Source organism: Electrophorus electricus, chromosome 9 (genome assembly GCF_041902795.1).
Source record: "Electrophorus electricus isolate QZ-2024a chromosome 9, ASM4190279v1, whole genome shotgun sequence".
NCBI lineage: Eukaryota > Metazoa > Chordata > Actinopteri > Gymnotiformes > Gymnotidae > Electrophorus > Electrophorus electricus.
In genome coordinates this window covers 21,515,090-21,538,023 of record NC_137505.1, presented here as the reverse complement: position 1 = coordinate 21,538,023, position 22,934 = coordinate 21,515,090, and the positions used below count along the sequence as shown (strand labels likewise).

Here is a 22,934-nt window from a genome sequence, read left to right as displayed (position 1 = left end):
CAGACTATTCAGAGGCTTCAACCCCCTGGCTTCCAATGCCTTGTCATCTTTTTCACATTACAATAATAATTCACGTGCAGAAGCCAAACCTTTGGGATTCTAATACTCTGCTATAATTGTTGTAAAATAAATACTCTGCTGTAAACAAATACTTCTTAAACGTGTCCTATAGAATCCCATCTCACTCAAGGAAAACCATAGCTTTGAGAGTAAAATAACTTTGTTTCTCAAGTCATAATATGAGCTATTCGATTTCATTAATGGCATCAGCGTTCGTTTTATCTTCAAGATGAAATAAATCAAAAGCATAGAACATATCTAAAAGTAGCAGGTTGCCATTTCTCAGTGGGTGAGAGATGGAGATATAGATGTATAGAAAAGATGGATAACAGAACATTCTGATAAATAACCTGGCTTCTGACCCGCATGCGAATTCATCGGGTAGGAAAAATTGTTAGCCCAGATACAGCGTCGGTGGGAAGTGCTCAGGTGTCTATGTGGGATACAGTGGAATGGATAAAGCTCCACATCTTTCTCCAATGAGACAATGTCTGCTCCTGAAAGCAGAGTCATGTTAACCACACATCCTAGACATGACCATCAGCATCCACTACCCCCACTGAGTCCTGTAAAGCAATCAGCAGGCACTGGGCTTGGTCTGGATTTTTAACCCAAAGATAAGATGTGCCCTCTCTAAAGACCATCGTGGTGTCAAAGTGTTTTAATTGGTGAACAGAATGTCAGTGGAAAATAGGGGTTTTATCTTCTCCTACTGCTCTTATCTTCTCAACAGAGGTCTTTTATTGGCTTGAAGGTCAAGAAGCCAAACTGAACTTTAAAAGAAAAGTCATCTATCAAGACCCCTGTAGTGGCAGTTTCTTCTAATTCCTGAAGTCACTGCATGAAACTCCTCAGAACCTCCTCAGAATCCTGTGCTGATATGTCGGTTGTATTGTTCTATTGAACACCCCTCCTCGTATAACACAGTGAGCTGTTCTTTCTTAGACACATTTTAGCACTGGCAAGCACAGTGAGAAAAGGAACCTTGATCAGAAATAACAAACAGATCCCCACAAAAAGTACTTGTTCTTTTATGTCAGTGGATGTCTGATTCTCTTAACATATTTATCTGTTCAGTTATGGCCTCACTATGTGTCTATAGAACACCAATGTCAGGAAGGGCCTTTAGAAAAGATCAGAGAAGATGGCTGGAGGCTTTCTGCATGAAAGCAGAAATTCTTCTGCCAGTGTATTAAGGGATAATATTGCTGTTTCCTACTTCTAATATCTCAACAGATGACATTTTTAGTATTTATTTTGGACCAACAATCTCTTTTACAGATTGCATCAAAGTAGTTTCAAGAATAACTGAAAAAGCCATCTGTAAGAGGTGGAAAATGGACAGCATCTGCAGATGGGTTTCAGACTGCCAATTGAGACATGGAGCTAGCCAATATGGCAGCAGCGGGCTGGTCTGAGCCAGGTACATACAGTACTGATGGTGCTTAAAGGTGTTTATGCGAGCACTGGTAATGTCATACTGGCCATGGCACTGCTTTTTGTATTTCTAATTCATCATTAATTAAAGAAAATAGCTGCATTCACAACGTTAGCCAGCACAAATTAAACATAAAACTGCTTTTGCAGTTTATACTTAATTATCAATCAACACGATAGTACTTGAACTTCTGCTTAATAAATAAATAATAACTAAATGGAATTCAGCACTTTTACTGTTGTTTATGACAAATCATATAAAATATATTATGCAATTTTTAGAAATTATGTGCAAAATTGAATATGGCCAAGATATTGCAAAAATAAGAAACTTGAACTGAACTTTCTTTTTCCTGTAATTCTTGTGCAGCAGAAAAGCACTATAAGACAGGGACATTCACCAAGCATATGCCCAGTTTTAAGAAGTCTATCCACTATACAGAGTCCATCAGTTTTGAGCGTGTTTTCAGATAAATACATTCACTCATGAGCCCCCCCCCCCCCGAAAAACAAACAAACAATGGATTCAATCAAATGAACACAATTTATCACAATAAGATGCTACTCTTTAATGAAGTTTCATCTAGCACCATTCCAATTGTCAAGAGCTACATTACATGGAGAAGTCCTAAGGAAGGTTTCCAAATAATCGGTTATTTTTTGATTACATAACATTGCACGAAGGCTTGCTCCAAGCACATGCTCCATACTTCTTGAAAAAAAAAAAGTTTCAAAACTACAACCAACCATGAACAGAAACTGTATTTATATTCAATCAATTGTAAACCTTTGCATTTGTCTCCTGGTAATGGTTGGTCATGTAGGAGTACCAGTAAGGCCAGCACATGCTGGTGCTGTGGCAGACTAGCCTGAACTAGGCTACTTTGGACCCCTGGGCTCACTTCACAGTCAGTAGGATATCTTGGAAAGAGGTGAAGTCCAGCTGCCATTGAAGCAATCCTTCACACAGTGTTAACATCAACAAGTAATAATAAACAATTAATTATTCTAGAATAAATTCTAGAAATTCTGAGCATTATGTGCTACCCACAGATTTATAGAAATCAAACAGAGTGATAATAAAACTGTAATAATAAATGAAATAACTATTAAAAATTCACTGAAATAAGCAAAGGTCATATTAAGAAGCCAACATTAAGCAGAAGATAATTTTTACTTTAACACATGCAAATAGAACGATGAGATTCCAAAAGTAAGAGGCACAATGAATTGTGACATGAATGAGTTGTGTTAGCATTAGCATTAGCCTGTTTAGCAGGCTGAAGGAACACTGCAGTCATAGCAGAAGTATAGCAAAGCTCCGCTATTGATTTGATACGATTCTCACACATCACTAAACTCACTTTAAAGTCACAAAGAATATGTCCTCTGTGAAAGGGCAAAGTGAAAGGCTTTCCACATAAAATGCTAACACACACACACACACACACACACACACACACACACACACACACACACACACGCAAGAGTTAGACCAGATGCAATGTGATGTTAATTTTAAACCAGAGTTGGCTCTACATCTTACAGCTGTGCAATACATACCTGCCACAAATTATTGCATTGTGAGTAAAAATACAATAATACCTATCAACCAGGGAGAGAGACACACACGCACACACACACACGTTTAGGCAGACGTGTTATTCTACTATGACTCCTGCCAAGTAAAGTTTCTGAGGGGATGATGAGTTTTTCAAAAGATTTTAGGTGAAAACAAAGCATATTTTTTTTGGAAATACATTTAGTTCTTAGGAAGCACAAAGCACTGGGCTTAAAGAAAAATCTGTATGTATTTAATGGATGGGAGGAGGAGGCACACCACAATTGCCCTTCAGCCAAAACAGATAATTGACTGCAATTGTCACTACCAGAACTGCTTCCATCATCCTAAAAATAAGTCTGCATGCAATTCAACCCATGTTGGCAAATAGGAGAATTGTGAATGAAGGTTCATGTTGGAACATACAAAAACATTTAAAGCAGAACATTAGTTTTGTACATTGTTTGGCATAAGTCAGTCTTGGCTCAATGCATGCCTATAAGCATGATATATTTAAAATATTACGTTAATACAGTGGCATGGACCCAATAAATATCGTTATTTGGACATTTTCAGTCTTGGTTGCTTCATAAAGACTTATGCCGTTTGTTCATGTCTGTGCGTTTTAAAATTGAGCCCGTTGATGTTATCCTAGCTTTTAAAAGATGGCAGTCCTTCCATGCCCACGCTGTCAACACAAAGACCCATCCATATATAAACATTATAATTCTAAAATTTGTAGCCAGAGAGATGCTACAAAGAGATGACCTGCTAGTGAATTCTGGGTGGTTAGGGAACAATACCTACTAATCTTAGTAAAGCACTCCAGTCAAAGTTGTTTTGTAAAATGGCATATGTAGCCTTTATCACACAACCAAGCATCATAATGTCAGACAAATGAAGAAGCAGCTACCACTTTGATCCTATTTGCATCATATACATACAATTACAGCTTTAGAGATGCACTTACAATTTCAGACAGATCAATTTTTACCATGAAGTTAAACTGCATAGCTTATGTTGCATAATAATTTCCCAGAGAACTAAGAGATATGATATGAAAGGAAGCACTTGCAATAACATACTATATAGGTTATGTGCATTTGCATAACAAAGATTTAACCAGTGCATATATTTAAGTACATTACAAGTCTATAGACAACACAGAACAATACTGGGTCAGGTGAAAAGATGCAAAATGATTATCAAATAAATTTTACTTCATATTCATACTCAAAAGTTCTTAAAAAGTTCCAAGTCTTTTGGAGACACAACAGGCTCTTTTTTCCGTTTCTCTTCAGGGTAGGTGTCAAAGTTTGACGAATCACCGTCATGTGCAACTTCAGGAATTATAGTTGGCTGATAGAGAGAAAGAGCACGGTGGACCGTAGAGGGAAAGAAAAGGTACAAAGACCCAGTTTCAGTGCCTGTGTCTTATCCTACCAGATCAGGGAAAGTACACCATCACAAAAGATCCACCAGATGAGCCTATCACTATTTAGCTGTGACACCTGCATTTTCAACAGTCATGACCTTTTGAAAGCGTGAAGATATACTGGGGAATTATAGGGTCTGAGGGATGAGTCACAGCATCAGAACCTATATTCTTATAGTGTTGCACAGATGCACAGATGTAACTGATCAGAGAAAAGTACATAGCAAAGGGTTTTACCTTGAGTCTTCTCTGTGGCACCATATCCCAGTCTACAGATCTGAACCATCTGTGTTTCTTCACATCTTCTGCTCCACTCTTGCAGTCCAAAACAGTGCAAAGTACATATAATAATCTCAACATCATTGCCAGGAGTTTGTTTTCAGTGTTTTGTGTTTCCTATTTTAGCAGTTGAAATCTGCATAATCATTAATTTGCTACCATTCACCCTAATATATACACTGTAAAAACAGAGAGGATGTGGGGATCAGTGTGGTGATCAGAGATATTATATTAAAAAAATGCATCTGTAGATCTGAAGCCTTCAGGCACTCAGATCAAATTCACATAAATGTTGCAGTGAACGTCAAACAGAAGCGTGTGAGGCAAGCGTCTGCTGAAAGCAAAGGTAACAGGGCCTCTTTGAAGAGTCCTGATCAAAGCTTCAAACCAAACAATCCCTCTGTGCATATAGGAAATACACTAAGTGTGGCCTGCTTGATTAGCATCTGTAAAAGACTGCCCTTTCTCCTCACTGAGCCAGCGGGTCTCGGGGGGAAAGCTCCTGGGAGAGGAGCATGAGGCAACAATAAACTAAATCTGCCTGAGATTTTCTGTGTTTCCTCCTAAACCCGTGTGAGCCCGCAGGAGGCCTGTGGAGTGACGTGGAGGATCAACCATCAGCGTAGCTTCACCACAGCCACACGTTTCAGCAAGTTGGCGGACACGCATGCAACAGCAAAAATGCTGGCCGAACAGAGGACAACCCTACTGCGGGACAAAGCCAAAAACGGACCAGCCCCTTCATACATGAGGTCAATGGTCAAAGCCCGATCCGTACCTCGAGTACTTCGAACCTCAAGTACGGCTCGGCTTGAAATACCGTGCTTCAGGTCTCATGGATGACAAGCATCGAGACTATTTTCTGTCCTGGCTCCAAGATAGTGGAATGAACTCCCACTTGCTGTCCAGACAGCAGAGTCTCTTGCAGTCTTCCAGTGCAGACTGAAGACCCATCTATTTGCAGAATATTTAAAGGACAACTGACACTGCTCCCATATTGACTGACTACATTAGTACTTATTGTAGGATATTGTTTATGTTGTTTAACAAACTCTAGCACTTATTGTTTATAGCACTCATCATTGTTTAAGATAGACCTTGTGTATTTTGTACTTCTAGGTATCAGCATTCATCTCTGTATTCTACAGTATTCTAGTTCATTGGTATGTTTGATTCTAACCTACTGCACTGTACTAGGATGTATTCTATGAGGAAATGACAAAGCACTTTTGTAAGTCGCTCTGGGTAAGAGTGTCTGCTAAATGTCGTAAATGTAATTGTAATTGTAATATGGGACAGAACTGCACTTGACATGTCTCTGCATTGATGTTTCATTGGGCACATCAGTTTTTTTGTAAATAAGACTTAACCAATACAGATTCATGTGAATGAAGTACAGAATGAATCATGTGCCGGAGTTTGTCCGCACATGTTTATGGAACAATGTATTTAAAAAAAGTATTAAACAGACTTCTAAGGCAAAGTCATGCGTCATGTGCAGACAAAATCGATTGGGTGTGGATTCTCTGGGGGGGATAACCTCAGCAACAGGGGACAGAGTGGAGAAACATGAGATGCAAGCAGATGTTCTGTTGTTAAATAAACACATGTTGTCCAGTAGAGATGATGATGCATCATTCTGTTCTACTGGGTCAACTGGTTTCTTATGATACTGTGTGGTTAGAGAGGGAGCTAAGGGGGGAGCTCTGTGTTAACACAGCTGCTATTGGAATCACCTCCACACACTAGCCAAACTGTATAAACACTCTGCAATATCTGCGCATGGGAAAGCACGGTGCAGCAGTCTGAGGACTGCTTCTTCCTAGAGACATGAAAAAAACCAATAGAAAGACCACACACAAGCACACAGGCTCAGTCTCTTTGTGTCCTGGGTTCATGTCTAACTTGCACTGCAGAAGCTTGCGGTATGTGGGGGCAGTGGCTGACCAGAAATATCTCATACCTGAAAATATCCATTGTGCCAATAAACTCAACATATTTCAAGCTGAAATGAAACAGTAGCACTGCTTCTGTCTAGGCTTCTAATTGGCAACAGTGTGAAGAGCCTGGAAAAAACAACCTTTCTCACAGGAATACATTTTTCTTGTTACAAAAGCAAAAAGCCTGCAGCACTGTTGGCTAGTGCTGTTGGCCAGTGCTGTCTGCTTACATATTAGTACAGAAATTAAACACCTGTCAAGATCAGTATATTTTAGCTGCCTTTTATAGACTGGCATAAGGTCATTCACACAGGCAGTGTTGGAGATGAAAATAAGACATTTATACTTTGTGTGGCACCTTGAGATCAGTGATTAAGTTCAACTAGTCAATTTAGCTCATAACTGATGAATTATGTCACTGTAATTGTAAAAGAATATCTTTCAAATTGGCTGTCATCTCTGTATATGCTATAGTTGCATAGGGCCATCAAAGAGCTGTGTTAACACACGTAACTGATCAACAAGGAAAAAGTTGAACAATTCTTTGCAAGAATTCTGCATATCTGGTGAGGGACTAAGTTAATTTATTGGGCGTTGTCTCCAGAGTTTCAACATGATGACTTATTACTTCATACAAGTGAACCGAGCCTAGAGTTGGCCCAGTACACTTCTGATATAATAGCAGCCCTTTGGAATCTGCACACAATGTTCATCTTTTCCACTGCTCTACTACATCATTAACAGGGTGGATAAGTTTGACAATAATGAAATCTTAGACATTTCTGTTAAAATTCTTACATCAGCAGTTTGATTACTTTTGTAATAGCATGTAAATCAGCACATTTGCTGTGTTTCTGTAGGAACATTACAATTTCCACAACAATGAATACTGATGAGAAAACTTTAATGATAATTCTTCTTTTTCTTTGCAGTAGTATTAGTAATAGTAGTATTAGTAGTAGTAGTAGTTTTTGTTTTTCTACAGGTCAAACATGCACATGGTTTAACAAATTTGAAGTGTCTTTTATTTTTGTTCTACACTATCTTATATTTTTTCCTCTTTTCCTGGGTTTTTTTTGTATATTTTATCCTGTAATAAAGACAAGGATGATTTTGAAATTAGCTTATCATTTTGTTTCGTTTGTTACTTTGTTACTTTCGTTTTATAAAATTAACTTTAAACCAAAACCTTTTGGGAGGACTGATTTTCAGGTCAACAAAGTGTTCACAGCAGTTAAGGGACACTTATTCTGCGAAGCAGTTGTTAAAACAAACAGATGGGAAAGAAGCTGCTCTAGGTTGTTACTTTGCACTGGACAGACCCAGAAATGTGTCAGTGCTAACTAGAGACAAATGCTAGTAGTAGATTGAAGCCCTGTTCCCCACAATGACCAGACAGCCGCAGTTATGAGCAGCACACACAGGATAGTTCAGCCACTTCTGTCTGGCAATTTTCAGCTGGTATCCCTTAAAACAGTTTAGTTTTTAAGAGCTTAAGTGTGAGAAAATACTGTCTTGTCCGGCCAGTGTGCTTAAATACAATTCATTCTCTAGGCCCTCGGAAAACAGGTTCCAAGTTTGTGCCTCATAAGGTAACATATGAGAGATTTTGATTGTGACTATGGGTACATGAAGTTGACCCACTAAACCATTTGAGAAACTTTAACTTGTTCAATCTATTATTAGCATTTTTATTATTATTATTATTATTATTATTATTATTGTCACTTTCGTATTCCATATTCAACTCTGAATTTGACTCTGACAGTCAAAACACTAGAAGTACTGAATCCTTTTATTGACCCCGGTATTATTCAGTTAGCTTTTAACATAGATACAAAGAATATACGTATACTGGAGGACATTAGAAAGAAATTGTCCCAGTTTAAATAATGATCAAGATGATTGCGTTGAGGTTTTATATAATCCTCTGTCAATACCTTTTGGATAAGCCTATATACAGGTATGTAAAAAACATTAAACCAAAATGACAGAAGATTAGGAGGAAATGAATGATCTGCCATACAGTCACTGAGAGAGGTAGCACAAGTATACTTTGGATTATATCTTTAAGGCCATTTAAGAGATGGTGTAAACCAATTACAAACAGCTCCTAAAATAAACAATTCCACTTGTTAAGTGCTACATTCATTTAACCTGACACCAGTGTAGCTCTCAAAGAGAAGGTGAATCCAATCACTGACATGAAAAAAAGACCCATTAGTGTGGATTTTAAGAGGTGTCAGGAAGCAGCAAAAAATGTAGAACTTCTGGAAACGAAGGACAAATAAGCTTCTGGTAGTCCATGGACTTGGAACTGGAAGGTCAAAATGAGCTGCTGATCTGACCCTAGTCAGAAAATATTCGGTCAGGGTGGCATTAGACTAGGCTTTAGTGAAAATCATGGAGCCTAACCCAAAGTCAACAATAGCAACCACAACAAAGGAGTATTTTTCAGAGCAAACAACAGCAGTGTTCATTTGAGCTCTGACCCACCATTACATTCTGCCATTACATTCTGTACTTTTTATTGCCCCCCCCCCCCCCCCCCCCCCCCCCACCTTGTAAAATTCCATGGGTGGAGAATGCCAAGCTTGGGTGTGGAGTGTGGGGTGAGTAAAGGGTTAAGTGGCACTAACCTCCAACCTGCTGGAGCTCATTAAGACACATGGAGGGGGAGATCAGAGGCAGTGCGGCTTTGTGGGTTTGCTGGCTATATTTAACACGCTCTACAAAATAAAAGCCTCCCATTTAGTCCTCTCTGTAGTGGTGAACCAAACCTTTACTGCCAGCACAGTGAAGCTTACGCTATTGCTGTGCCAACCCCATGTGCCAATATCGGCCACCCAGGACAGCGTGAGGAAACCACTGACTTGCTGATAAAGATTATAATTAGAACCACTTTGCTTAGACGATTTCACATTAGTTTCAGATTTCATTAGGGACACAAATATATCTGTATCTTTCCTTCCTGGTGACTAAGTGGAATATATGGTGCTTTTGGGGATTTTTTAATCCTGACATGTGAAAGCTTGGGGATGGTGTGAGTGTGGATGCCTCCAAGCATGGAGATGTGAAGGCTTGGATCCTTACCCTCAGGTTTCCCAGGCGCTTTGCTCGGTCAACGACTAGGAGCTTCTTAATGAGGTCTCTAGATTCAACATAAAGCGGGAAGTTTAAAGTTTTACCATTACTCACTGGTTTTTTTTCTTCCCATGACATCGTTCAGAAAGCATTCTGAAATCAGGTTCTCTTAATGATAAGGACACTTGCTATAAGACCTAAATTAGAACGTACCAATTTAAACATAAATCTATTTATTCACTGAAATATTGTTTGTAATCTTGCAAAGGTTATGTGTGGAGCCTGATATATGCTGTAAAGTTAATAGAATTACATATGAAAGTTAGCTTGAGAGTTAGAGTTAGAGAGTTAGAAAGTTAGAGTGTGTGCAGTTTTATCATTTTGTGTATCCAGGTACAATATTTTTTGTACACTACAGAAAGAAATGAAAGGGAGAGAGTCACAGGCCAGGGAGGGAGAGAGTCACAGGCCAGGGAGGGAGAGAGTCACAGCCCAGGGAGGGAGAGAGTCACAGCACAGGGAGGGAGAGAGTCACAGGCCAGGGAGGGAGAGAGTCACAGCACAGGGAGGGAGAGAGTCACAGCACAGGGAGGGAGAGTTACAGCACAGGGAGGGAGAGTTACAGCACAGGGAGGGAGAGTTACAGCCCAGGGAGGGAGAGAGTCACAGCACAGGGAGGGAGAGAGTCACAGCCCAGGGAGGGAGAGAGTCACAGCACAGGGAGGGAGAGAGTCACAGGCCAGGGAGGGAGAGAGTCACAGCACAGGGAGGGAGAGAGTCACAGCACAGGGAGGGAGAGTCACAGCACAGGGAGGGAGAGAGTCACAGCACAGGGAGGGAGAGTTACAGCCCAGGGAGGGAGAGAGTCACAGCACAGGGAGGGAGAGAGTCACAGCACAGGGAGGGAGAGTCACAGCCCAGGGAGGGAGAGAGTCACAGCCCAGGGAGGGAGAGAAAAAGCTGAAAAAGTATTCTAAATGTTTCTGTTTCTAAAGCTCAAGTCTAAAACTGCATGCTATATTAATGGTCTTTGTTTTGTTGTTAATGTATACTTACTTTACATAGAAATCCAGATGCCGAGGGAAGTTCAGTTTCGCAGAAAGAACCTTCTGATAGATCCCAAAAGGATTATCATCAAAGAATGGTGGATACCTTAAACAGAAAATAAAACATTTTATGCATTGTTTCATTTTGAGATTTTAAACAGATTTTAAAGACATAGCTAGAATTCTTTGCAGACATTGTTAGGTTTGGGCTCTGTATGGCACAGACAATACCAAACTGCCACCAAACCTGGAAGCTGGAAAGTCAACTTAAAGCAGGTTTTAAATTGAGTCTTGCCATCAGTTCGCTGTTTCTAGTGGATCGTCTACTCAAAGAGAGAACATTCAGGCTCAGGCCCAGTCTAACTTAGTTCATCCCAATCCATCCCAGTCCAACAAGGCCATGTGAGGATCCTCATTCACCGGATGCTATCAGTGTGAGGTCATGTGCTGTATTCCTAAGCAGACAGGGCCCAGAAAGGCTGAGTGATCTGTCAGAGATGACAGTTATGGTGTCTGTATGGAACATCGATCACCATCAGACTATCCCATATGTGCCTTTTTTCCCCTGTATTGACTGTGCACAATATGTAGCTTCATATAACTGTATCTGCAAAACTACAGTGTGAACACAAAATCTTTACTCATCATCTGTTCTCAGAATTTGAAATGTCCTTTCAGATGTTTCATGCCTTTGGCTCAGGTTTGAGAATTTTTAATTTTTTTCAAAACTGAATATTGATGTAAATGGTTTAATTAAGTTGGTACTGTTTAAAATGTGTTGAGGACACTGATCATCTCTAAAGTATTCCAAATACACACTTTTAATTATATATTGGATTATATATAAATACAATGTATTATATGCTTATGTAAAAGAGTACATAGGACACATCATATAAATATTTTTTAACACAAAGCAAAGCATTGTGTTAAAATTTAGGTCAGCTATGAAGAATGAGAAAATGAGTGTAACTAACTAGCATATGTAATGTAATGGAACACTGATGGATTAAACAGAGCAATTGTTAGTAGTTAGAAAGTGACCTGACTAAGTGACATAGCACTTACGTCCTCAGATGGACATGTGCACAGGATGTGATATGGAGACATGGAGAGCCAACAATCTGTTCATGTTTTTTTCTCACTAATGAAAAAACAGATTGGCCTGTTGAAGTGCTTTGGGTATTGTAGTCCTACTGCTACTATGGTTATGTAACATTTTTTTCACTCAACACCAACTCCACAGGGATAAGAGCTGACATCTTCAGAGGGTGCATATGCATAGTTGTTCTCCATCCAACATCAACAAATAAATGCTGTATTTTGACATGAGAACATCAGAAGAAGTACTTTTGAAACTCAAACCTCAAATGAATGGACTGCTCAAAGAGTAATTTTGTGGGTTTTTTCCAGCGATTACGTTTCCCTGCAGTCTAGCGCCCCAGAGCTCAGCAGGTTAAAAGCTAAAAGGAGCAGTCTCAAACATCACTGAAGGCTTACAGGTGGCCCAGATGTTTAACCATTATATAACGTAGTCTGAAAAAAACAATATCCCAGTCCCTTGTCCTCTGTGCTGCAAATGACCTGTTCAGGAAGAGACAGCTGAACGGATCAGCACCTGAAGATGTGGGTCCTGGGGCAAAAACAAGCTGGAAAGAGGCAGGCGGCTTTCGCAGGGAATGTTCGCAGGGAATGTTCGCAGGGAATGTTCGTTTCCCTATCGGAAGGGTCTCGTGAATGGTCAGAAAAGCCACAGGGGCAAAAGGAGCTTTGCCTGCAGGGGTCAGGACTTCAAAGCCTGCTCTGATTTACAGCCCCCCGAGCCCCACTATGGAAAACAGGTTAGCAACCTCAAACTGCATTAACTGAGACTGAAGCACGTCAGGATGGGGTCTGCCTTCTTACAGCAAAAAGAGGTAAAGAAAGTTATGATCCCAAAAGGTGAAACTGTCAACCAGCAGAGGGGATTTCAAGCAGTCAGTAACACAGCAGGCTACTGCTGACCATGGAAAATGGACACAGATAAATGAAAACCCCGGATCAGGCTACATGGTAGTCAGTTCCCAGCCTGACTCGCTGGCCATACTATGTGTTCTCAGGAAACGGTAGACGATAGAAAGCCCAACTTCCTTCCTTATCCGCAGTCTCCGAGAGAGAACACACGCCAACCATAACATGACTGCTTGCCCTGAAGTATACATGCGCATACATGCACCCACGCAACCACTCACATATACGCATGCACTTACCCACGCACACAAACACCCAGCTGGAAACAGGAAGGCTGGGAGATTGTGGGCTACCTGAGAAAAGTGCATGCAGCAGATGTGCAAGACCTCCAGAGGACTAGAGGAGTAGAGAGTAAGATAGTCAGATCCAGAGCAGTGTTATACCCAGAGCACGCTAGAGTCTGATCTAGAGCAATTACACACCCACAGCAGGTTAGAGTTGTGTGCAGTGCAGTTACACCCACACAGTAGGATGGAGTCAGATCTGGTGTACTTCTATGTACAGAGAAAAAGGTAAGAGCTCCCTCAAATTCAAGGCATTGCTTACTCTGTAGCTTTATCAACCCTACATCTGTACTGAATCAAATTAATATTTGTGGAGGTGAATGCATTGTTCTTTATTTTGGCTCATGCTGTTAGCATGCCCTTAAAATATCATAGATCATTTCAGTTACAGCAAAAGGGGAACAGTAGAACAACCGTTCCTCTATTTTTTAAAGTATCAGCTCAGATCCAAACTTATTAGTATTGGCAACATGATATGCCCAGCTGCCCAAACATCTCAGACACACAACTGGATTTAATTTGCTGATCAACCAAAAACCAAATCTAGGCCAATTCTCATCTCCAACCAGCTTTGAGTCTCTGCTTCCTATTTAATCATGACATACAATGAATATTTATTGAGCAAAGTAGTTGGTAGTCATCGATACAAATGATGAAAATAGTAGGTAAGAAAGTGTCTGATTTAAAAGTGATTGTTATACATATATGTTGTTATATGTATATTTTATGTTAGACAGAATTTAGTGCTACAGTTGCATATTTCAAGACCTCTGTTGACCCCTAGTGGTGGCTCATGTGCACACAACCTTGCACAGTCGGTATCTCACTCGGCCCGAATAAAATTTTCTCACTTTGAGTTCTCATATTTTATGGAACCTGTTCAAAACATTTGTTGTAGTAGTAGTCACTGTCACTGCCATTATGACTTACACATGCAATCTGAAGTCAATATCGCTCAGCTGTAGACAGTTGCGGCTAGTAAATAGCATCAAGACGACTGTGTCCCATATTGAGTGCCAGCCAGTCCAGTGTTGCCTTGAACGTCTGACATCAGAGAGCCAATACCGCTGTGACAGTTCCATTGCCAGGAGGGCAGAGTGCTGACAGTTAGATTAGACTGTTATGGCAGCATGCAGGCCTGTCACCTCATAGAGAAAAGGTGAGCGCATTTGTTGCAGCGTGAAGCGTGATCCATTTGGCAGTGTGTGCAGCAGTGGTGTGGGTCATGTGAGTGAGAACAGGCAAGGTGAGTGTTTCACAAACCAACGCTGCTTAATTGCAATTACAGAAGCATCAGCAACAATCAGGTTTTTCTCTTTCAAGGATGCCTGTTTAGTGAGACTGGAGAGAAGAGTACTATCAGATCGAAGTGTTACTGAACAGGCAGTACTTAGATTTTGGACAAATTATCTTACAGCTTCAGAGGCACCGGTGCTGCAGAAAAATAGCCAATGATCATTCCAATTTTCTGGATATGTTTAAATGAAGTGACTGGTAGATACAGGACATGCACTCACCCAGACAGCATCTCAAAGATGAGGACACCCAGCGCCCACCAGTCCACAGCAAGGCCGTGACCTTTGCCCTGGATGACTTCAGGGGCCAGGTACTCTGGAGTTCCACACAATGTACATGTCCTGCATGCACACACACACACACACACACACACACACACACACACACCAACACCCCCCCACACACACACACACACACCAACACCCCCCCCACACACACACACACACACGCACATTTTTGTAGCTGATGTCATATCACTGTATTTGCCTCACATTCACACACTGGAGTGGCTGACACTAAAATCAGCACACACGCTTCACAGCACTGCCAACACTGAAAGAATAAATGACTAACACGAATGGTATATAATCATGTATCTATTATAAACCTAAATATGTCCTCCAGGAATGTATGAAAATTTGTGAATATTTTCATAACTGTGGGTTTCTAAAGGAAGTCATAGATGATGCTTTTGCTTGTGTTTTACCTGTTTAGACAGTGGACGCACTGATCTATGGACCCATTGTCCTACTGTTCAGACAACAAGAATTCCTTTGCTGCTGACTTATCCTACAAATAAAACAGCGGCTGATATTATACTTAAACACTTCAGAATCCTCCAGGACGATGCAGAGACCACATCCCTTTTTAAGGATCCTCCACTACTCCTCCTCTAAGACGTGCTCGTCAAGAGCGAGATAAATGACCATTCAGATAACAACTGTGGTACTGTAGCCGCTCCAGACGTGCTACGTATACATTTATTAACACAGCCACTAAAATAACTGGCACAAAAGGATCAATTGTCATTAACCATTACTCGTCATGCATTACTACGGGAGATATCTACTGTATTACTTGCAAGAGATCTTTATACTGGAGAAACCAAGAGATGAAATCAGCCTTATTTTGGAGAAACCAAGAGGATTGCTGATTGGGTTGTTAAACACCTTCAGACCCTCAGAATTAGAAAGATTTGTTGTTTCTAGTGGCAAGGCTCTGGAAACCTTGTGAACATATATATATATATATATATATATATATATATATATATATATATATATATATATATATATATATATACACAGAAAAGAGAGAGAGAGAGAGAGAGAGAGAGAGAGAGAGAGAGAGAGAGAGAGAGAGAGAGAATGAATATGTATTATAGTTCCAGTGAAACAGGACATATTGGACAAAGTTCTTGCCCAGCTGATGAAGGACCTCTGAAACAATGTTTCAGTGTTTCTCTGGAAAGTCTGTGTACTTCATTACAATTTTGAATATCTCTACATTTCTTATATATATCTATATATCTATATCTATCTATTTATATATACATACACACACACACACACACACACACACACACACACACACACACACACAGATACACACAAATCTACACACAGATTAAATTTTGAATGTATACAGATGTATATTTGAATGTATAGGAATGTGTATTTTTTTTTTTTTATAGTAGTGCCCTATCCATCCAGAGCCAGAAAGCTGGCACCTGAAATGCATCAGACTCATTTGTGCTGCAGTTCTGTGGCTGGGGCTCTTCCCAGCTCCGAGCAGATGGCTGGCCAGACTCTCGAAGTCCTGCGAGCCTGGGGAGGTGCTCAGTAGGGTGACCCGAGCTTAACGCCAGTATGGCTCTGCCAGACTGGAGCAGAGTGCTGTGACGTTTCAGAGACGTTTTTGAGCCTACACTATGCCAGGTCTTGAGGCTCCTGACTGGTGCAGTTGGCTAGGACATTGCTGTCTGGCTGCTTGGATACATCCCAGCTACTGTAAGCTATCCGTAGAAAGGAGTGCAAGAGAGCACAGTCAGCCATGCCCTAATTGAGTAGGAGGGCTTATTCCCTCTGTCTGTCCATTCAGACTGATGACAGGCATTTGTGAGCATTTATAAGGACATATACAGGATTGGAAAGATATCCTTATAAGCCCTATAATAGATGTGTTGTTTGGCTGATCTGAAGGAAATATGTATGTATTGGTTCTCACCGAGGCTTGGTGGCTATCGTGGAACCACACATGTTTATACATAAAAAAATAGATCTGATTTTGTAGTCTCAAAGGATCACCCCCATGTTTTGGTTTCTATATTCATACCCCACGGAACAAATAAGAGCTGATGGTGTCTTGTGGACACATATGGGACAAATATAGAATTCCAATTTATATACCAAGTGTTTCTCTCTCTCTGAAGTGTGACAGTGGTCCCAGGCTGCATTATAAAGACACCAGGCTCTCAGAGGGAGAATGACTCCAGTGCAGAGATGGGTCTGGTGAGCAATCCGTCTCTGACCCACTCATCTATCTCTTGTTCTCTTGCCCCCCACCCCCACCCCCACCCCCTTTTCTCTCTCTCTCGCTCTCTCTCTCTCTCTCTCTCTCTCTCTCTCTCTCTCTCTCTGGAGAGGTCATTAAGTGCAGACGTATGCAGTACAATAGCACAGAGCACACTGCTGTGGTCACTCTGCTCCTGATTATTCCTGCTATCAAAGTGATAAAATACTCAGCAGACATCTGGTCATTCCCCCCCCCCAGCTACTGATAAATGATTCTGGGTTTCCAATCCAATTAGGTCATATTTTAAAATGGCCCTGTTCAAATCTCCTGTTACAAGTTCATGATAAGATTGTTATTTATTATTCAGCCACAACAAATAAAGAAAAAAGCTTTTTCAGAGTTATCTGTGTAATAAACCCAAATGTATTCAAAATTGTGTTTGCTGTTATAATTAGTAAAGCCTGCCCTGGGTTATACTAGTAAAGAGGGATATTGCTATTTAAACTGTAATAACTGTTTCGTGCTCTTTTGTTAAAAATGTTACATTGAAATGCTAAATTGCAGGTGAATATCCAGACCCTATCCACCCCTAATCTGTATTCAGTCTGACTACTTCTGCACCACTGGTATTTCCTTCAGACAGCAGAGGCACTACATGTCATAGCCATTGGGGGGCATTGTTTATTCACTACGTGATGTTCAAACAAATGACCAAGGTTGATTTTCCAGGGCAACTAACAATTAGAAATGGATTCAGTGTTTTTGTTTTTTTTTACCACAGTAACTGAATGAATTGACCTCTAAAAAATTGCAGTTTATATATATATATATATATATATATATATATATATATATATATATATATATATATATATATATATATATACATATATACACACACACACACACACACACACACACACACACACACACTGTTATATATACTCTGTTATGTGTTTGAGGTGTCATTTTCATTATGGTTGTTGCATGAAATATTTGCCCATGTTTCCCATGGGACACATTTGCTCTTACATGTCTGCAGTGTTCCGATGCACTAAGCATCCATTTTGGAAACCAATGTTTTTTTTCCCCTTTTAGCTTGTGATAGGATGCATAATGATTTTGATCTAGCTAATGGTACTGAAACAGATGCTTCAGTTAAATTAAAGACACACGGGCTTACATGGCTCTGTCTCTACAAACCTGACTGAATTCCAAAATCTAAAACAGAATTAACAGTGAAAATTAAATAAATCAATAATGACATCACTATATATTAAAATTCCAGGGAATCTATTATAAAGCATCAACATGTTTGTATAATATTAAGTGTAGACACTAGAGTGTTATATTTAACATTCAGTAAGTTTTTAATTTAAAAAAAAGAAGCGGAACAGAAATTTGATGAAGCACTGGTCAAAATCCAACAAAGCTCTCAGTACTAGCTGAGAACAGTCTTACATAAGCTTTAACATGCGAGCACCCATTCAACATCAGTGGAGAACTTCTGGCAAAATAAATTCGTAATTTTCTTTAGAACAGTATTTGCAAGCCACACTGTATATGAATATTGTGTGCTCAGAGGAGCAAGGTGTATTCTAATCTCTGCATACCATTTTTAAATGCTTCAACTAATGGAAACAGACAAATCAATCACTGGTAAGAGTGCATTAAAGCTACATGTTTTCTAGGTCCCTTATTCCTAGTTATGATAACAACGCTTAAATCGTCCCCTACCTGTCGACCACTTTCTTGGCAAAGCCAAAGTCAGTGAGCTTGATGTGACCTTCCCGGTCCAGGAGGACGTTTTCTGGCTTCAGGTCCCTGTAAACGATGTCCTTGGAGTGAAGGTACTCGAGTGCGCACACGATCTCGGTGGAGAAGAAGAGGGCCGTGTCGTTGGCAAACTTGCCCCTGCTCCGCAGACAGGTGAAGAGCTCACCACCCGGCACATACTCCATCAGCATGAAAAGACAGCGTTCGTCATGCCACGTCCAAAACCTGAGCATTCGGGATACAAGCCCCGAAGCATCAGAAGGTTCCTCAGGATCTTCAACTCTTAACCCTGACCTACATGTTACCAAGGCTTCTAGTACATGCAGATGGAGTGGACAGAGGCAATGTTAACTACAAGATTCAAAGGAGAGGCTGTCTGAGGTTTATAGTGTCCTACAGTGCCTAGATGCAGTTTTGCAAGAGTTTTAATTTGGGCAGAAGGAACTCTTTGATCAATGGCTTGACTTTAGACATGTTGAGATGTACAGGCACTCATAAAGAACCACCAAAGTCCAGCTCAGTGGCTTCTGCTCTGATGTGTTGCTATGCAGCAATGCTCAGAGACTAAGTAAAGTTCATTTTGCCTAACGTTTTCTGGAATGCAATGTCGGACAATAACCTGAGAATATGTCCAAAGCATGTGTAACAGAGTTTCAAGAAATCCTCAGAACTGCTCTGAAGAAAAAGTGGCAGACCAATGCTTTATTGAAAGCTAAAAATACAGAAGCTTGTGCCAGTGGCAGTGGCTTGTGCCAAACCTCCTTCCTTCAATCTGCATCAATCTATGTCATGTGACTAAGTGAAGCACATTTTCAGGAAGGACTCCTACCATTAATCCTGTTTGTTGAGATTAAATTGACCCCTGATTTTATAACTCTTATCTACTGTCTTTATGTTCAACTACCCATGACTAATTGGGAATAATATTTTTTTAAGTTTATAACTTTTTCTTACTTGAAAACATGAAAAGAGGAAGCAGTTGGACACATCTCAGTGAAATATGAAACAGACAAGAAGAGTGAAAAATTCTTGATCAATAAAATCAAATGCTTAAATCAAGCGCTTTATACATTTCCATTGCTGAAGATAAGATCAGAAACTAAAAGCATCTAAATAAACTGAAACCAAATCACCGAGCACATCCACGTCTGGCAGACCATTCATAGGGAAGAGAGCCAGCGTCTGGAGTGTCTTTGCATCATCCGATCTGGGTTAAAGTACCTTTAGCAGAAAGCTGAGAATCGGCTCTTTATTCCCACAGGCCATTGTGCTATTTCAAATCCAAAGTCGGGGCACACAGATCAACACCTCATCTTAAGAACATGCATATAAAGTGCTTGGACCCGTTCCTTCCCATGAGCCAGAGAAGATGCCACTATTGCTGATATTTTAGATTTAATACCTTTAAGCATTAATATCTACAATACTTTCAAATTATAGAAAAAACAACCTTTAAGCATACTGTGCAGATTAACTCCAGTTTTACTAGTGTTGAGAAATAAGTTTCATAACAAGCAAGAAGTGTTTCAGAACATATGAACAAAAACTAATTCAACATCATACCAGCTCTTAATATAAGTCAAAACATAATGATCAATCAGCATTAATTTTATACAAAATCACCAGTATTCTTGTACATCCCTAAAACATTCAAAATCTTGAACGAAGGTTAAAATGTGGAAGGAAACGATGAGCTGCCCAGAGGTAACAGTGACAAATGCATACAAGTCTCTGTTTCATCCAGAAAATACCTGCTCCAATTGGCCAGAAGCATAGTGGCTTATTTTACATTATTAAGATTCAGCCTTTGCTGCTTTGAATCACCTTTACGAACCCACCAAGCCACCTTTTGCTGCTTCTAATGTAACGGCCATAAAGAAGAAATAAAGACAGAAACGAGACTCACAGCTTGACGATAAAGGGATGGTTGACCTCCATGAGAACTTCCTTCTCGTTATGAACATGTTGCTGCTGTTTCAGCTGGATCAGGTCCACTATCTTCATAGACTTTAGCGCAAAATAGCTCTTAGTTCTCCTGTCTTGAACTAATATTACTCTGCCAAACGTCCCCGTGCCTGCAGAGAAATAAAGCAAGAGCTGAATGAATGACACCCACAGTCATCCCAGTCAAAACAGCAGTAGTGATATTTTTTTCTTATGCATGGACTTCCAGAAGCAAATTTGTAACTTGTTTCTAAAACAACTGTTTTATTTTTAATTATCTCATAGTCAGGTTCAATTCACATGATGCAAATGCATCTCTTGATCTTTGTTTCATTTAGTACTAAATAAGGGAATGAGCAAAGGCTTCTACTGTGTAAAGGCTTGCTCCATGTTCCTCGATCTATAACCTTAATGTGCAATCTATTCACTCCTTGGGTTCCCCATGTCATCATAAAGCCAAATTGAAATATTTTTTTTGTACCTCGTGGCTTTATCCCTCTTCCTTTTGCTGGAGGTTAAATTCTGGTAGTACACTATAGACATTAAACTAGATGCATCATTTCAGAGTATCGATTTACTAGATTGTCAGGTTGGTTACGGGTTGGATTTACTCACCCACAGTGGCAATGGACTCCAAGATGCCCAAGGAGAAGTCTCTGGCGCAGGCCTGGGGCTGGCAGGTTGCACCGTCCGGTAAGTTTGCGGTCCTCTTGCTATCATCCCGAGATGAGTCTGTGCCACCTCCTGTCGATGTTGTTGCCGCTGTCATCTTCTAGCGCATGGCGGAACACTACAAACTGTGTCCATAGCACCGTAAAACGCAAAACCTCCGTTCGTTTTTCGCGCCACACGCTTGCTTCGCCATAACATCAAAGAAACACGTCGCCGCGCGCCGGAGCCCGTGGGGCAGCTTTACGGTTATGTAAACGCGCTTGTGCGCGCAAGTGGGGCAGAGACGTTTTGTTTTCTGCAGCCGTGAAGACAAAGCCAGAGCAAAATAACCCCTCACTGCGCGTTGGGCTGTCTTTAAAATTATTGCAAAATAAAGAGCCTCTTAACCAACGCATCTAATGTAAACGAACCCCTGCCTCATGGTTAATAAGCCTCGTCCATATCTCCCCTCAGGTCGGAAGCCTGAGCTCCATTTGGGACCTCTGCTGAAGAGACAGGACGTCCGGCAAGGAGGAGTCTGCCAGGGCTTCTGCACTGCAAACACGGCTGGCTTTTTATTGGCACACTTACGCAGCTAATTTTCTGCAACAAAATGAAAACTAAATTAACGTGAATATTCTTTGATTGAATTAATACATAATAGTATTCCCCCTTGATCAATAAGAAGTATTGTGTATTTTAGTCTATCAACATGGGTAAAAAGGAAGGCAGGCATATCATAATTCCACATCCAACGAAAACAAAATTTAACACAATTGTGTCCCGTAGTTTTGCCATGACCTGAGAAGGCTGTAAGTGAGCTCCACTGTGAGCTAGGATGGCCTAGTCTCGCCTCAGGACTGAGGTGCATGCCTGGTGAAGTGTTACTAATGGCCTACGCTAAGAGAGCCCCTCATCTTTTATTCTTTAAAATCCTCCCCACTTCTTGCTGCAGTAACTCCAACATAAGCTCCATTTGTTAGAGAGCTATTCAGCGGCCAGTTGCTGAAATGCATGAATTATGCATTGACTTTTCATGCTCATTTATATTATATAAATAGAATATTAACACACAGTAAGATCACCCGTGTTAACACAGTGAGTGTACGTTAGAGATCTACACTGTTCACACCTCAGACTGTTCCAACGTTAATTTGACACACATCATTTTTCTAGATCACTTAGGTACCATCTTGATGGCAATCGTGTAATGACGTATTTAATTATTATGCTGATCAAACTATATTATAAAACCAATCTGTTTTGGTGCAAGTGGGTTTATATGGTATATCTGGCACTGCTACTTTGGTTATTTTTATGGTACATTTGACTTTACTAAAAGCTTCTTTTCCTATACTTCCCACTTACTTACCTTCCAAGCATATATATATTCTTATAATAATAATATCCACATTTGATATAATGGTGCTGCCTCTGACATTCCCTGAATATTGTAAGGCATTTTTTTTTTTTTTCTGGTTTAGTTTTGCTTTTTTTTTGGCCAAAAGTTTTCATATTGTCTTACATACTCACATTTCTAATCTTTAATTCACAAACAGGCTAACCTCTATTCCCACCAAGCACCAACCACAAACCAGCGATCAGCTAACTTTGGAA

At 40.3% G+C, this 22,934-nt stretch overlaps 1 protein-coding gene across 2 annotated transcripts; it reads right to left on the bottom strand.

Annotated features, from left to right (window-relative positions):
• Positions 1-2,041: 2,041 nt before the first annotated feature.
• Positions 2,042-21,840, bottom strand: LOC113586730 (cAMP-dependent protein kinase catalytic subunit PRKX-like). 2 transcript variants are annotated; one of them, XM_027025074.3, is made up of 8 exons: positions 21,282-21,838; positions 20,629-20,797; positions 18,684-18,947; positions 14,654-14,773; positions 10,853-10,948; positions 9,806-9,863; positions 4,731-4,808; positions 2,042-4,417 (listed from the first exon to the last, which is right to left on the bottom strand). In XM_027025074.3, exons 1-8 carry the CDS (start codon positions 21,433-21,435, stop codon positions 4,292-4,294), a joined length of 1,065 nt encoding a protein of 354 aa, XP_026880875.1. In that variant the 5' UTR covers positions 21,436-21,838; the 3' UTR covers positions 2,042-4,291. The 2 variants fall into 2 exon arrangements, with proteins under 2 accessions (XP_026880875.1, XP_081576911.1); XM_081720785.1 differs by lacking the exon at positions 14,654-14,773 and having other exon boundaries at positions 21,282-21,840.
• Positions 21,841-22,934: the final 1,094 nt, after the last annotated feature.